This window comes from Rhinopithecus bieti, unplaced genomic scaffold (assembly GCF_001698545.2).
Source record: "Rhinopithecus bieti isolate Rb0 unplaced genomic scaffold, ASM169854v2 scaffold_5260, whole genome shotgun sequence".
Lineage (NCBI taxonomy): Eukaryota > Metazoa > Chordata > Mammalia > Primates > Cercopithecidae > Rhinopithecus > Rhinopithecus bieti.
The window spans coordinates 4,600,780-4,616,138 of NW_016805896.1; the positions used below are offsets into that span (position 1 = coordinate 4,600,780).

Consider the following 15,359-nt stretch of genomic DNA (forward strand, 5'->3'; position numbering starts at 1 on the left):
TGACATGCCCTGGAGACAGAAAACCGACTAAAGAAGAAGTAGAAAATGTGAATAGATGTATAATAAAGAGATTGAGTTAGTAATTAAAAAAAAAAAAAAGACACACAAGGAAAAGCCCTATGCTAATTAAGATGATAGGAGAGAATGGGTGCAAGGGCTTTACTGGTGAATTCTACCAAACATTTAAAGAAGAATTAATACCAGTTCTTTACAAACTCTCCCCTGCCCCAAAACAAGAGGAAGGAACATCTTCCTCTCATTTCATGAGGCCAATATTACTTTGATATCCAAATCAGTCAAATACATCAAAGAAACATAAACTACAGACCATTATCTCTTATTCTCGACAAAATACTAGTAAACAATTTGGTAACATATAAAAAAGGATTTTCTACCACAATCAAGTGGAATTTATCCCAGGGATCCATCTGAGCATCAGTTTAAAAATCAACCAAATCCATATCAACAGAATAAAGGACAAAATATGCAGAAAAAGCATTTGACAAAATCCAACACTTCTTCATAAAAAACAAACTTTGAAGAGAACCAGCATGAGAAGAAAATGGGATATCTGGAAATGGAGAATGTCATTATAGACCAACTTCAACAAGTCAGTTATGAATAAAAGAAAGTAAGAAATAGGGTAATAGTGGAGTTTAGGGATGGTTTATTTGCTTGGTTGGTGGCTTGATTATTGTTAAGATAGGAAAGATGTAATGTGTAAATGTGTAAAAGATAGCAGGAAGAATCCAGGAGAGAGAGCAGATAACACAGGAAGAGAATGAACTGTTGATGGCATATGATTGATGGGGAAGGAGATGGTATCCAAGGTACAAGTGGAAGAATAAGTCTTTAGATATGAATGGCCCTTCTCCTATGCTAATTAAGATGATAGGAGAGAATGAGTGCAAGCTCAGGTAGGTTAGTGGGAAACTGAGGATGTTCCAATTCGTTGGGAAGAAGGAGGTCATATCATCATTTAAGAATGAGGGGTGAGGAGAATAATGCTTGAGAAGATGGCTTGAAACAAACTTTGTGCAAAGGTGACCTTATTAGAAAAACCTAAGATTGGTAAGCAATACTGAGTGACCTGTAGTGTTCATGCATTCTTAATCATTCTTGTGATGCTAACTTTATAGATGAATGGAATAGCCTACAGCCATCTCCATCATAATACTATATGTGGGATCAAAGATGAATAATATAGGTGAATGAGCTGGCATGAAAACCAGTGTGGATAAGAAGGACAATTCAGTAAGTGATTAATGGATAATTATTCATCTAGAAATAGTTATTATAGATTTCTGCCTCATAACTGCACACAAAGCAAATAGCAAGTATATTAAATACATGGAAGAAAAGCAAACCTTTTGTAAAATTTGTAGAAGAAAATATGTGAAAGTATATTTATGACTTCAGAGTAGGGAAATAAATCTTTAAAAAAGATAATAAAGCCCAATATATGTAAAAAGGAAAGTTGGACTACGTTACAATAAAAAACTTATTATTCTTCAAAAGATACTGTCTTTTAGGGGAAAATTAAAGTCACAGAACTCAGCTTCCAGTATTGGTAGAGTGAGTAATGTGGATCACACTTCCCTTAAGGACAACCAGTAAATCCATAAAAAATATGAAAATCAGCTGAAAGGCATTGGAACTGTCAAGGTAGTACAGAATACTAGAACAAGATCCAAGAAATGATCTAAGTCCAGTGAGGTGAACCAAAGCATCTAGTGGGCTTTCACTTTCAGATTATTTGCTTATCTGGAAGAGGCAGCTGAGGGTACTGAATGGCATTTTTGATACCTCACAGGACTAGAGAGAAGAAAGTTGGAATCAGAGACTAAGGGTTGAGACCTTGGTACTTGGAATTATACCGAAAAGCAACTACATTCTAGGAATAAAGGTGAACTTATAGTAAACCAGCCCTTCCACAGACTGTAGCCCAACCACAAGTATCTGGTTGACCCAGAAAAATCTCAGTCCCTAAAACTGGTTTGTGATGACCTACAATTACTGGAGCTCCCAGATATCTGGCAGAAGCAAACAATGATTCTCTCTAGGAGTACCTTCAGCCGGGCACAATGGCTCACTCCTGTAATCCCAGCACTTTGGGAGGCCGAGGCAGACAGATATGGAGACCATCCTGGCTAACATGGTGAAACCCCGTCTCTACAAAAAAAAAAAAAAAAAAAAAAAAAAAAAAGCCGGGAATGGTGGCAAGTGCCTGTAGTCCCAGCTCCTCAGGAGGCTGAAGTAGGAGAACGGTGGGAGGCAGACCTTGCAGTGAGCTGAGATTGCGCCACTGCACTCCAGCCTGAGCAACAGAGTGGGACTCCATCTCAAAAAATAAAATAAAATAACGAAGAGTAGTACCTTCAAATTATTTCCACATCAGTTTTTCATGGAAATTCCTGATAAAAGATAACCAGGCAAACGAGATAAGAACAACCAACAGAAACAATTGATGATAGAAGTAGAATCACTGGAGTTTCTTATGTTAGGATAATTAGATTTGGCTAAAATACTGTTTGGGGACATAAAAGACAAGATTGAGAAGAATTTGACAGAAAACCAGAAGCTATTTTTAGAATGACTTATTAGACTTTAATTCCTGATTTCATTAAGCTACAATTATAAAAACAGTGTGATACTGGCATAAGAATAGACTTACAGACCAATGAAATAGAGCACTCAGAAGTAAACACTCACACATATGGTCAATTGATTTTTAACAAGGGTGCTAAGACCATTCAATGGTGGAAATGGTGGTCTTATTAAATGATACTGGGAAAACTGGATACATACAATGGAATGAAGTTGGGCTCTTGCCTTACACCATATACAGAAATTAAAAATGGATTAAAGGTACTTTTATATTTATAGTAGCATTATTCAAAATAGCCAAAAGGTCAAAGCCACCCAAGTGTCCATTAACAGATGAATGGATAAATAAAATGTGGTATATATATGCAATGGGATATTATTCAGCCCTAAAAAGAAAGGCAAATCTGACATATACTACAACATGGATAAACCTGGAGACATTATGTTAAGTAAAATAAGCCAGTCACAAAAAGGCAAATATTGTATGATCCCACTTATTTGAGGTACTTTAAATTTATAGAGACAGAAAGTAGAATGGTGGTTGCCAGGGGCTCAGGAGAGGGAGAAATGGGGAATCACTGTTTAATTGGTATGGAGTTTTCAGTTTGGGAAGATGAAAAAGTTCTGGAGATGGATGTTTGTGAAGGTTGTACAACATTGTGAATGCACTTAATGCCACTGAAGTTGATATGGTTTGGCTCCATGTCCCCACCCAGATCTCATCTTGAATTGTACTCCCATAATTCCCATGTGTTGTGGGAGGGAACCGGTGGGACATAATTAAATCATGGGGGTAGTTTCCCCCATACTGTTCTCGTGGAAGTGAGTAAGTCTCATGAGATCTGATGGTTTGATAAGGGGAAACACATTTTGCTTGGCTGTCATTCTCCCTCTTGCTCTTGTCATGTGAGACATGCCTTTCACCTTCCACCGTGTTTGTGAGACCTCCCCAGCTACATGGAACTGTAAGTCCAGTTAAATCTCTTTCTTTTGTAAATTGCCCAGTCTCGGGTATATCTTTATCAGCAGCGTGAAAATGGACTAATACAGAAGTATACACTTAAAAATGGTTAAAATGGTAAATTTAATGGCATGTGTGTTTTCCATAAAAATCTTTCTAAAATGGGCGGGGTGTGGTGGCTCACACCTGTAATCCCAGCATTTTGGGATGCTGAGGCAGGCGAATCATTTGAGGTCCGGGGTTTGAGACCGGCCTGGCCAACCAACATGGTGAAACCCCGTGTCTATTAAAAATACAAAAATTAACTGGGCGTGGTGACACACGCCTGTAATCCCAGCTAGGCTGAGGCAGGAGAATGGCTTGAAGCCGGGAGGCTGAGGTTGCAGTGAGCCAAGATTGCGCCACTGCACTCCAGCCTGGGCCACAGAGCGAGACTCCATCTAAAAAAAAAAAAAAAAAATTATGATGGATATGGGCCAGGCACAGTGACTCACTCCTGTAATCCCAGCACTTTGGGAGACCGAGGCAGGTGGATCATTTGAGGTCAGGAGTTCGAGACCAGCATGGCTAACATGGTGAAAGCCCATCTCTACTAAAAACATAAACAATCATCCAGGTGATAGTGGCCTGCGCCTGTAATCCCAGCGAGACTGAGACTGGAGAATTCTTTGAGCCTGGGAGGCAAGAGGGTGAGACCCTATCTCAAAAAATAAATAAAATAAAACAAAATAATAGATATGAACTTGAACCAAAAAGAAATTCTGAATTAAAAAATTCAATTACAGAAATTGAGAACTCAAGGGATATGTTTAAAAGTACATTATCACTGAAGAAAGAATGATCTGGAAAATAGGTGGTAAAATATGCAAATGAGAAACAAAAATAAAAAAGAGCAGACAAGAGATCCAGAGGATATGGTGTGTAAGTCTAACAGGTTACTGAAGCCCCACAGCAAAGAAGGGCAGACAAGGTATCTGTTCCCTTGTTCCCCTATTCCTGCCTTCTTTTTATTAAGATATTTTAAAATTCAATTTATCTATTATTGCAAAGATAGATAGTACAGAGACATCTCATATACCTTCACACTCATTTCTTTTTATTAACATCTTTCATTGATATGACATATTTGTCAAAATTAGTTGACCAAAATTGATACTTCATTATCTAAAGTCCATGCATTATTCAGATGTTAATATATTTTTTAAAAGAAAATAATAAATGATAGAGAAATGTTTATTATTGATGAAGTCGCTAATTTTCTTAGGTATATATCACTCTCCCCTCCCCACCCCACAGTGTTAGCAAATATTGGTATTCATCTGTTCATTAAAATGGGGAAATTGAGTACTTACATTAAAAGTGAGTTGCTAGATCCTTTAAGGGAATGAACAAACTGAGTATGTTCTGTATATAAACCTTATGGGCTTTTTACCTAGAAGACAATTTTACAGTCTTTTTTTTTTTTTTTTTTTTTTTTGCCCCCCTGTTTTTTTTTTTTTTTTTTTTTTTTTGGCCACTCATTATTTTATCTGCTTCATTAGAAACTGCTAATGTTTACTTTGTTGATTTCACTCATTGGGTTCTTTTTCACCAGTATAGGCTAGCTTCACTGTCCAGTATGGAACCACTAATCCCATGTCGCAATTTAAATGTAAATTAATTAAAATTCAATGAAATGAAAATTTTACTTCCTCAGTTCCTATCAGCCATATATCAAATGAGCAAGTATATGTAAACCTACTCCCAGAGGTTGAGCTGACAAATGCAGTTTCTCAGAAGGAAACATTTGGTAGGGACAAAGGGACTTAAGATGGTGGATCCCCATACCTGCCCTGCAGGAATGATTCTTTCTATAGCAAGCTTTTTTTTTTGGTAAAACATGTGCAGCTGGTCATGTCTGAGACCCTCTTGCAAAACTCTGACCAGTGGGAAAATTAGATCAGGATCTTTATGAGGGGGTTTCTATGCTACAGATATTGTTTCTTTATGAGGGGTTATCTATGTTATAGGCATTGTTTCTTGACCTTGCTGGGGGAATGCCTTGGTATGCAAGAGTCAAACACTGGTTATTATGATGTTTCACTTCAAGATGGCATTACTTTGTCATGCAACAGGCTGCTTTCCTACACATAGCCATGTATGGCTAATGGCTTCCATATTGGATGGTAGATACAGAACATAACTTGAAGTCGTCTCTTCCAGTCATTGGCCGTCGTAACATTCTTCAAAATCTGGCTGAACTGTACCACCTTTGTGGTCTGAATCATCTGACACAAACATCTTCAACTTCTCTCTTCTCTCTTGCAGTATTTCTGTCCTCACTCACCCTCCCCTTTCCTCCTATTCAGGAACAAATCACTTCCTTCTTTTCTGAGACAAACAACTTCACAAGCCTATCTGGTCTCATTCCCTCCCCATCAGCGGTATCTCTTTTCTTCCATCTTCAATTTCTAGTGCCTACTAAACTTTACCTTTTCTTTTCTAGAAATTAGCTGTCCACTACCCTTGAAAAAAAGAATACTTTAAATTCGGTTGCTTAGTTCAACCAATATCCTTTTTCCTTTCTTGCAGTATCACAATTCTCAAAAGAGATGATTGTCTATTTTCAGTCTTACCAACTCTTCTGAACCACTGGAAAGGAGAGTCCACAGGTAACATCTCTCTCTCTTGCCCTCCTCTGTCATTCCCCCTAATTCCACCATCAGCTTAGTTCTCACCCTCTTTCGGCTCTCTGCAGCATCTGCTAGTCACCTGTTCCCTCTCCTGAAACACTGCTGCTTTTATGATGTTTGAACCATCTGGCCGCTCCGTAAGTAGCTCCTCTTCTCGAACTCCTTTTCCTCCCCCATTCCAAAACGTTACTATTTCACAATCCCGTTTATTTTCCAAAAGACCTCCCTTGGTGATGTCATCATTGCCCTATTTTCAATCATATTTTCACAGATTATTACATTTTGCTAAATTCATGTGTCACCTTTATTCTTTCATCTCTTTTGCCCTTTAATCCACTCTATACGGTACAGACACCGCCCTGAACACCGTTCTAGCCATGTTATATGTGAATAGCCTGCACTGATGATTCAATGCATTGCTAACGCGTGAGCCTGGTATTTGACACTCTCCACAACCTAACTTACTCTAACCAGCCCCTTGGCCTAGTTTCTGGCCAGCCAAGATGGGCCAATTCCGAGCTTGCCCTGAACCCCGCCCCCCTGTGCCTTGGCTCCTGCCGCTTCCTACGCGGGAAACCCGTGGCGTTCCTCCTGCTGTGTCAGCATCCAGCACGCTGCCAGGCGCAGCTCGAGGGCAGAGTCCATGACGAAATTCCTACTAGCTTCTTCTGCCCCGCACCCCACCCGGACCCCTCCGCAGCACCTGGCGTCCTCGGCATTCCTGGGCAGGACCCGTCCCCGCCCCAGCCCTCCCGCAGCTCCTAGGACTGTAGTCTTCGCAGTCAGCACGTCTGCGATGAGCGTGGTCAGCTCCTCTTCCTCTCAGAATGTAGAGATCATGGGTTCTCGGTGTTTATTTTCTCGATGGTATTTTCTCTATGGTATACCAACCTGCGACAGAACGAGGAAAAATATGTTTGGATATATACGTATACTTTTATATATTTTAAAAAATCGAATATATAATTATATTTAATATGTATCTTATGCTCCCCACCCTTTCAGCAGCGCGTCAACCGTTTGGATTCTGCGATGTCGCCGCCAGGTCTGAGCCGGACCCGCGCCAGTACTCGCGAGACTCGATCCGCGCCCGCCATAGAGCTGCGGTCCTCCGGGCTCCTAGAGGGGCGTCCCGCCCCCACCCCCCGCCCCTACTTCCGGCGCGCGTGCGGCAGGGCGTTGTTCTCCCTCCCGGGGGTGCGTGCTTGCCACCGCCGGTCTCCCTCCCGGGGGTGGGTGCTTCCCACCGCCGGTAGAGTGAAGGGTGAGTGGGGCTATTTAGCAGGGCGGTCCTGGCTGTTTCCCAAAACCGCCCCTATCCCGCATCAGGCCTCCGCGCCGCCTATCTTTGACCCCTCGGCCACAGGCCGGGCCTCGGCTGTGTCTGGGGCCCTGCCAGCCGCTCCGTAGGTCAATCCCGCCATCCGTTTCCACTTGCCCACTCAGCCACCCGCCTTTTCGGTCAGCTGACGCCTCAGGCGCTTACCCAGCGTGTCCTGTGTCGGGTTGCAGGCTCAGGAGTCTGACACGCGCCAGTGGGCTCCTTCCTGCCACTTCTCACGCAGCGCTTTTGAGACGGGTCTCGGCCTTCCTCTTGACTCCCCGAGTCTGGGCTAGATCCTTTCTCAGTCACTCTCGGAACACCTGCCTTCCCCTTTGTAATTTTTGTCACAATTAAATTAGGTAATGCTTTCTGTTTAACGTCTGCCTCTCTCTACTATTTTTAAGTTCTGTAATGGCAAAGACGCTGTCTTGTTCGTAACTCTTTGGTCAGCACCTGGCACAAATACCTGCACAAATAGGCACTCAAATATCAAATGTGAGAAAAATAAAGGCCTTCTTCTGAAGGGCTCTTTGATTTGGTGGGGAGTCCAGATGTGAAAAGCCATTTTAGCAGAGTAGGCGTCTAAGTAAGGACTCTGGAGTCAGATTATTTGGTTTCTAAACAGTCCAGACTACGTCACTTATAAGCTACATGACCTGGAACAAATTACATAACTTCTCTCGTCTTCAACTGAACAGTTGAACTTACACCGTAGAGTGCTCTGAAGATGAAATAAGACACTTAAAGCAGGTAGACAGGGCCTGACTCTGTAATGAAGCCTCAGCGTTTTCTATTACAATTAAGCAAACAGATACATTATAGTATCTGTTACATTATAATGCAGATACATTATAATAGCAGTGATGCTGCTACAGTCAGGATTGTCCAAAAGTACCCTAGAGTTTCCATCTGGATTGCTTGGACTAGCGCTGGGGACTGACTTTCTCCCAAGGGAAGGGCTGTACCTAAGCTCACGTTGGCTAGAAGGTTTTTGTTTTTACTTTCAAAAAAACTGGTCAGAAGAATGTGATCAGATTTACAATCTGTAAAGATCACTGTGGTTACAATGTAGATAACAGACTGATGGGGACTGAGTGAATGTGGGGAGCCAGTCGGTGAGTTCTTGTGCAGTGTGACAGGATAGTTGCTGGGATGAAGATGGTTGCAAGATGGGGAAGAGCAGATTCTTGAAGAGAAAGTAAAATCAACAGGATTTAAAGGAAGGAAGGAGGTGGGGGAAAGGACCATGTTAGTGATGCTTCCACGTTTCTGGCTATGCAGCCAAATGGACGTTCCTGCTTCTTGAGAGGGACCCCTGGCAGAGGAGTAGGTTTAGGATGGGAAGAATCACGAGTTGGTTATGCATGTGCGGAGTTTGAGGTCCTTTTGAGAAATTAAAGAGTAGTTATGGTGGGAGTGAAGAACCGTGGGTAATAGGTCAGGAGTTCAGATAGGAGGTCTAGACTGGATGGTAACCGAAGGTTAGAATGAGGTGGCCTAGGAGGAAAGCAGAGAGTGACAGTAGAGGACTTACGGCTCACCTGATGGACTGATGTAGTGAGGCTGGACCTCTGAAGGAGATAGGGAAGGAGCAGAGGTCAAGTCTTTATGACCAAGATCTCCCTCAGCCACATACCCATGGATGACTAGTTGGTGAGGCATAATATTTACAATAAAATTGAATAATATAACATATATTGAATTTAAAAGGCAAGGTACATAACATAGACTAATGGTCACTAACTGAAGAACATACATTAATGTGATGTAGCTCTTGAGAAATGCTATGTACACATCCATGCACAGATCTGACAATGCATTGGTTGTCACAAAATTTCATTAAAAAACTTTTATTTTCCTATTACCCTGCTCAGAGTAAGATACGAAATTTTTAAAATGTCTATTGTCACATAATAAGAACTAAAAAAATGTGTGTAGTATTTTTTTTTTTTTAATAGGGATGGGGTCTCACTCTCACTTAGGCTGGAGTTCAGTAAAGCAATCATGCTCACTATAGCCTCGACCTCCCAGTCTCAAGCAGTCCTCCCAACTCAGCCTCCTGAGTAGCTGGGACCACAGGTGAATGCCACTACACCTGGCTAATTTTTAAATGTTTTGTGGGGATGGGATCTTACGATGTTGCCCAGGCTGGTCTCAAACTTCTGGACTCAAGTGATTCTCCTGCCTTTGGCCTCCCAAAATGCTGGGATTACAGGCATGAGCCACTGCGCTTGGTCTCTAGTATTTTACACTAAAAAATTAAGAGGAGAAGTATCCCCAGGTTTCTTGTGTTTAGATGTGTATGAAAAATCTATTAATATCTGGCAAAGCACAGCTTAGGAGATGCTGCTTTGTAGGCGTCTCAGACCTAACTTTCTTAATGAATAGCTCAGCAAATAGCACCATCATCCTTTAGTCACAAGGGCCAGCCACAAACTTGAGTCCTTGACCCCTCTCTCTTCCAAACCCTTATACAGTGTGTCAAGTCCTGTCAAATCTCCCATCTTTTTGTCTTTTGCCTCCCATGGCTCAGTCTCTCACTGTCTCCTGAATGGTTGCAGCAAACACCTTCCCATGTCTTCTCCACACCACTCTCTGGGTGAGCACACAGACCTTCCAGCCATCACTGTGGCCATGAGTATCAAATGCAAACTCTGTAGTACAACCTCTCAGACCTCCTCTCTCACCATTCATTAACTATACCACAGGGTCTGGCGCAGCACCCTGACCCATGGAGATTCTGACTCAGGAAGTCTGCTTTGGGGTTCATGATTCATGGCTGATTTTGAGCCGTAGTCAGAAGTGATAGCCATTAGTCTGGTCTCCCCAAACTATCTTCAGTTTCCTCAGTGGGCCACATTCTCTCATACCGGTTTTCTCTTTGCCTGAGTGACCTTCCTCTCCATCTCACTCAGCTCACTCAAACTCTGGGAGATGTCTCCTCCAGGCAGCTCTTTCTAGCTCTTCCCATCCCTCTCTCCTTGGTCTTGGTCAGTCATCTTTCCCTTTTGCTACCTTGCCTACTTCGCTCCATCCTTGGATTTATCACTGTGTTTACCTGTTGTTTTCCCATAATAAACCAAGAGTCCTTTGGTACAGATCTTTTAATTCTGAGACTGCTCTTTAGTACACTATCTAGCACACAGTAAATGCTGAAGTATTTGTTGAAATAATACATTTTTCTTTGTACTGTTTCAGAACCTTGTGACTTAAAAGTCAAGAATAATTTTTCCTTGTTTCTACATTCACCTTGCCCATTCTCCATGATCCCTTCCTAACATTTTTGCCGTCATTTCTAATTTAGTATCAACCAAGATTGTCCTGGGCATCAACCCATTCTGTAATAAAAAGAAGTAAAAAGAGCAAGTACTGTAGAGTTGAGCAACCTGGGTTCATGTCTTGATTTTGCTATTTACCAGTTTGTAGTCTTGGACAAAACTTGGCTTTTAAGAACCTTGGTTTCCTCATCTGTAAAATTGAGGTGGTAATACCTCATGGTGTTATTGTCAAGCTCCAGTAAAATAGTATTTTTTACAAATAATGCTTGGCCCATAGTAGGTGTTTATTAAGTGTGAGTTCCCTTCTTTTGGGATGCCCCATAGCATAATAGAAAGATCTAAAAACTTTGGTTGCACAGCCCACTTCTGCTGCTCACTGGCTGGCTGTCTTTGGTCAACTTATGACTCAGTAGCCTCGTTAGGAAAATGGGCATAATTTTGATTGTCCTTATAGAGTTGTTAGGAAAAGCGTATAAAATTTATGTTAAGTATCCAGCTAGTGCTTAATAAAATGGTGGTTATTTTTGAGATGTAACCATATACTGTAGTGTTTTTCTTGCTTTCTATAATCTATAAGCACTATTTTATTATCCCTAATGTTGTTCCTAATAGTGTTAGTAAAGGCCAAATTGATTTTGGCTATACTAACATTTTTCTTTCATATCCTGAAAAAATCCTGAGTCATCTATAAATGTATCATTTATGTGGAAGTGCCCTGTTAATCAGTTTTCTTTATAGCACTATGCTCCCTGGCAACTGGCCTTCAAAAACCTGTGTTTCTATTCCAAGTACCTATTTTCCCTGTGTAACGTGACCATTGTCTACCCTCAGGAGCATCCTGAGGAGTTGGAATTCAGAAGGAATCTCTCAGACGCAAATCTCCATCTCCTCCCTGCCTCACCTGGGCAGCCTTTTCAGACTGTCTCTGCCCAGAATGTCAGGAGAGGCCACAGCCTTGGCCTACCATGCTCCAGAAGAACAGGAAGGACTTCTAATTGTCAAGGTTGAAGAAGAAAATTATGTTTTGGGCCAGGACTTTGGCCTTGAGGGAAACCCCTGGAGCCAAGAGGTATTCCGGCAGAAGTTCAGGCAGTTTAGTTACTCTGACTCCACTGGCCCTCGGGAGGCTCTGAGTCGGCTGCGAGAGCTTTGCTGTCAGTGGTTGAGGCCGGAGGTGCACTCCAAGGAGCAGATCCTGGAGCTGCTGATGTTGGAGCAGTTCCTTGCCATCCTTCCTGAGGAGCTGCAAGCTTGGGTGCGAGAGCATCGGCCAGAGAATGGAGAGGAAGCCGTGACTATGCTGGAGGAGCTGGAAAAAGAACTGGAGGAGCCAAGGCAACAGGTAAGAAGTAGACATTTTTGTTTGTTTGTTTGATCTATTGTAAGTTAATGGGGAAGCCATAATTATGACTGGGGCATTGACTCAGCTCTCAGATAATTATAGTTTCTTTCTTTTGTGTTATTAATTATTCACTCATTGGGTTCAAGTCACTAGGGCTCTTAAGTCCTGTTTTTTTCTCTCTAATCATTTGAATGCGTTTTTGATTCTTCCTGTCCTGCACTGTTGATCTAGGAGTTTTCTGCTTGTGTATGCTCAGAATGATAGTGCTGGTACTTGATTACTCCTAGGACACAACTCATGACCAAGAAATGTTCTGGCAGGAAATGACATCCACAGGAGCAGCGAAGTCTCTGAATAGCCCGGTGCAGCCCTTAGAGAACCAGTTCGAGAGTGAGACTCAGCAGTCCCAGGCTTTCCAGGAGAGAGGTGAGAAGCCCCAGTCCATTTGGGGTTGATGATGGAGGTGAGAGCTATCATCTGTGGCACGGTTCATTTTCTTAATGACAGCCACTTGTGGCTATCACTAAGTATTGTAGAAAGCCTTCTTTGCCTAGAAATATTCTTCCTTAGGCTCTGCCTAGAATCTGAAATTCCAGTATCATTTATAACTTTGGGTTAAGAATTAAAGTCTTTAGTAAAATTCTCTAATACCCCCAAATTTTTTTTCTTTTCTTTTCTTTTCTTTTTTTTTTTAAGATGGGATCTCACTCTATCACCCAGGCTGGAGTGCAGTGGTGCAACCACAGCTCACTGCAGCAGCCTTGAACCCCTGGGTTCAAGTGATCCTCCTGCCTCAGCCTCCAGTGTAGCTAGGACTACAGTTGTACACCACCATGCCTGGCTAAATATCCATAATATTCAAAGCTCAGTATTCTGTTATTTAATTTTGGTTTCATTGGCAAGATAGTCCCTGAGATGGAGATGAATACTATATCAGTAATAGAAACCACATAATCACTTAAACAGGGAAAGTTTAATATTAAGAATTGTTAACTACTAAGTGTTATAACAAAAAGTCAAACTCAAAAGAATACAGGAATAACAGATATAGAGTGTCTCTAGGGCTGAGGCAGAACATCCAAGGTAAGAACCAATCTGCAGGAGGGTGCCACAACCTCCCCTTTCCTGCCAGGTCTGAGATCCAGGACTTGTTGGAGAGGGCACAGCCACAGCCCACTGAATGGAGATGCTCCTACAGTGCTGAGCTAGCGGAACTCACTAAGGAGCCACACTCTGCAGTAATAGACGCTCCCCATGGGGAGCTGACCTGGTACAGAACTTGCTGGGAAGCTACCCATAGGGATGGGGCCTTTGGAACTCACTGGGGTGTGCACTGCTGGGTGTCCCATGTGCTACAGAAACAAACACAAAGAACATGCCAGAACCAGAAAGAAAAGCCCTTTCTTCCAGTTCCTCTGCAACCCCCTCTATTGATAAAGCTCACATCATGCCAGCTGGCAAATAATCCAGTATCACAGACAGGGCAATGAAGGGTAGATTTGAAACTGAGGCAATAAATTGATAGCTGTCACAGATGCCAGGGATTAGAACTGAAAGGACTTTGATTATGTTATTGGCAAAATCATCCTTATGGGCAGCAGATATATCAGGCATACCATCTTGTTCTCATTAATCTTTTGTTATATCTAACTACCCTTCTGATTTCATCTTCACCAAGCAATCTTATTAATCCCATGAAGCTTAGCTGTAAAAAGAAAATGCATTTGTTCAGTCTGGTCCATGTGATGGTTACATTTCTCATTAATTCTCATTCTTTTTTTATTACTGAGTTTCATGGGCTTAGTTAATAAGAGTCTACCTCAAGAGATAAATCTATTTTTTGTATGATGATATAATTAGGTATATGAGGACATAAGCCCAAGGGCCAGACACTGGACCTCAGCAGTTCACCAAAGGAATCCATACCTTCCATCCATTGAATTCTTCTGGGAAACTCCCTCCCAACCTTCCCCAGGCATCATACCCTGATACTACCATTAGCCAAGCAGGCCCTCTTAAGTATCTTCTGCACCAAGCAGGTGCTACATTAAAACGGGTTTTGAAAATTCATCTCGAGGAAATCAAGCTGTCTCTGTTTGCAGATGACATGATCCGATGTCTAGAAAACCCTATCGTCTCAGCCCCGAAGCTTCTTAAACCAAGAAGCAATTGCAGCAAAGTCTCAGGATACAAAATTAATGTGCAGAAATCACAAGCATTCTTATATACAGATATTCCTATATCTCTATGTCCGTACTGCACACCTGTACAACAATAGACAACCAGAGAGCCAAATCATGATTAACTCCCATTCACAATTGCTACAAAGAGAATAAAATACCTAGGAATACAGCTAACAAGGGAAGTGAAGGGCCTCTTCAAGAAGAACTACAGACTGCTGCTCAAGAAAATCAGAGAGGACACAAATGGAGATACATTCCATGCTCATGGATAGGAAGAATCAATATCATGAAAATGGCCATACTGCCCAAAGTTATTTATAGATTCAATGCTATTCCCATTAAACTACCATTGACATTCTTCACAGAATTAGAAAAAAAAAAATACTTTAAAATTCATATGGAACAAAAAAGAGCCCTTATAGCCAAGACAATCCTAAGCAAAAAGAACAAAACTGGCGGCATCATGCCACCTGCCTGCAATCTGTACAGCAAGGCTACTATAACCCAAACAGCATGGTACTGGTACAAAAACAGACACATAGACCAATGGAACAGAATAGAGGTCTGAGAAATAAGACAGCACATCTACAACCATTTGATATTTGACAAACCTGACAAAAACAAGCAATGGGGAAAGGATTACCTATTTGATAAATGGTGCTGGGAAAACTGGCTAGCCATATGCAGAAAATTGAAACTGGATCCCTCCTTAACACCTTATAGAAAAATTAACATGGACTAAAGACTTAAACGTAAAACCCAAAACTATAAAATCCCTAGAAGGCCGGGCGCGGTGGCTCAAGCCTGTAATCCCAGCACTTTGGGAGGCCGAGGCGGGCGGATCACGAGGTCAGGAGATCGAGACCATCCTGGCTAACACGGGGAAACCCCGTCTCTACTAAAAAGTACAAAAAACTAGCCGGTCGAGGTGGCGGGCACCTGTAGTCCCAGCTACTCGGGAGGCTGAGGCAGGAGAATGGCGGGAACCCGGG

The 15,359-nt window shown here is 42.0% G+C and overlaps 1 protein-coding gene across 6 annotated transcripts in view; it reads left to right on the plus strand.

Moving 5' to 3' along the window:
• Positions 1-15,359, plus strand: part of ZSCAN30 (zinc finger and SCAN domain containing 30) — a 36,266-nt gene that overhangs the window by 10,578 nt on the left and 10,329 nt on the right. For 2 of the 6 annotated variants that reach the window (XM_017874027.1, XM_017874026.1), the window contains exons 2-3: positions 11,674-12,184; positions 12,472-12,610. In XM_017874027.1, coding sequence (XP_017729516.1) covers positions 11,777-12,184; positions 12,472-12,610 — 547 coding nt within the window. In that variant the 5' untranslated portion in view covers positions 11,674-11,776. Of the gene's footprint in view, positions 1-7,417; positions 7,505-7,871; positions 7,924-11,673; positions 12,185-12,471; positions 12,648-15,359 lie in introns of those variants that run through there. The other 4 variants (XM_017874025.1, XM_017874024.1, XM_017874028.1 and 1 more) reach the window with 4 other exon arrangements.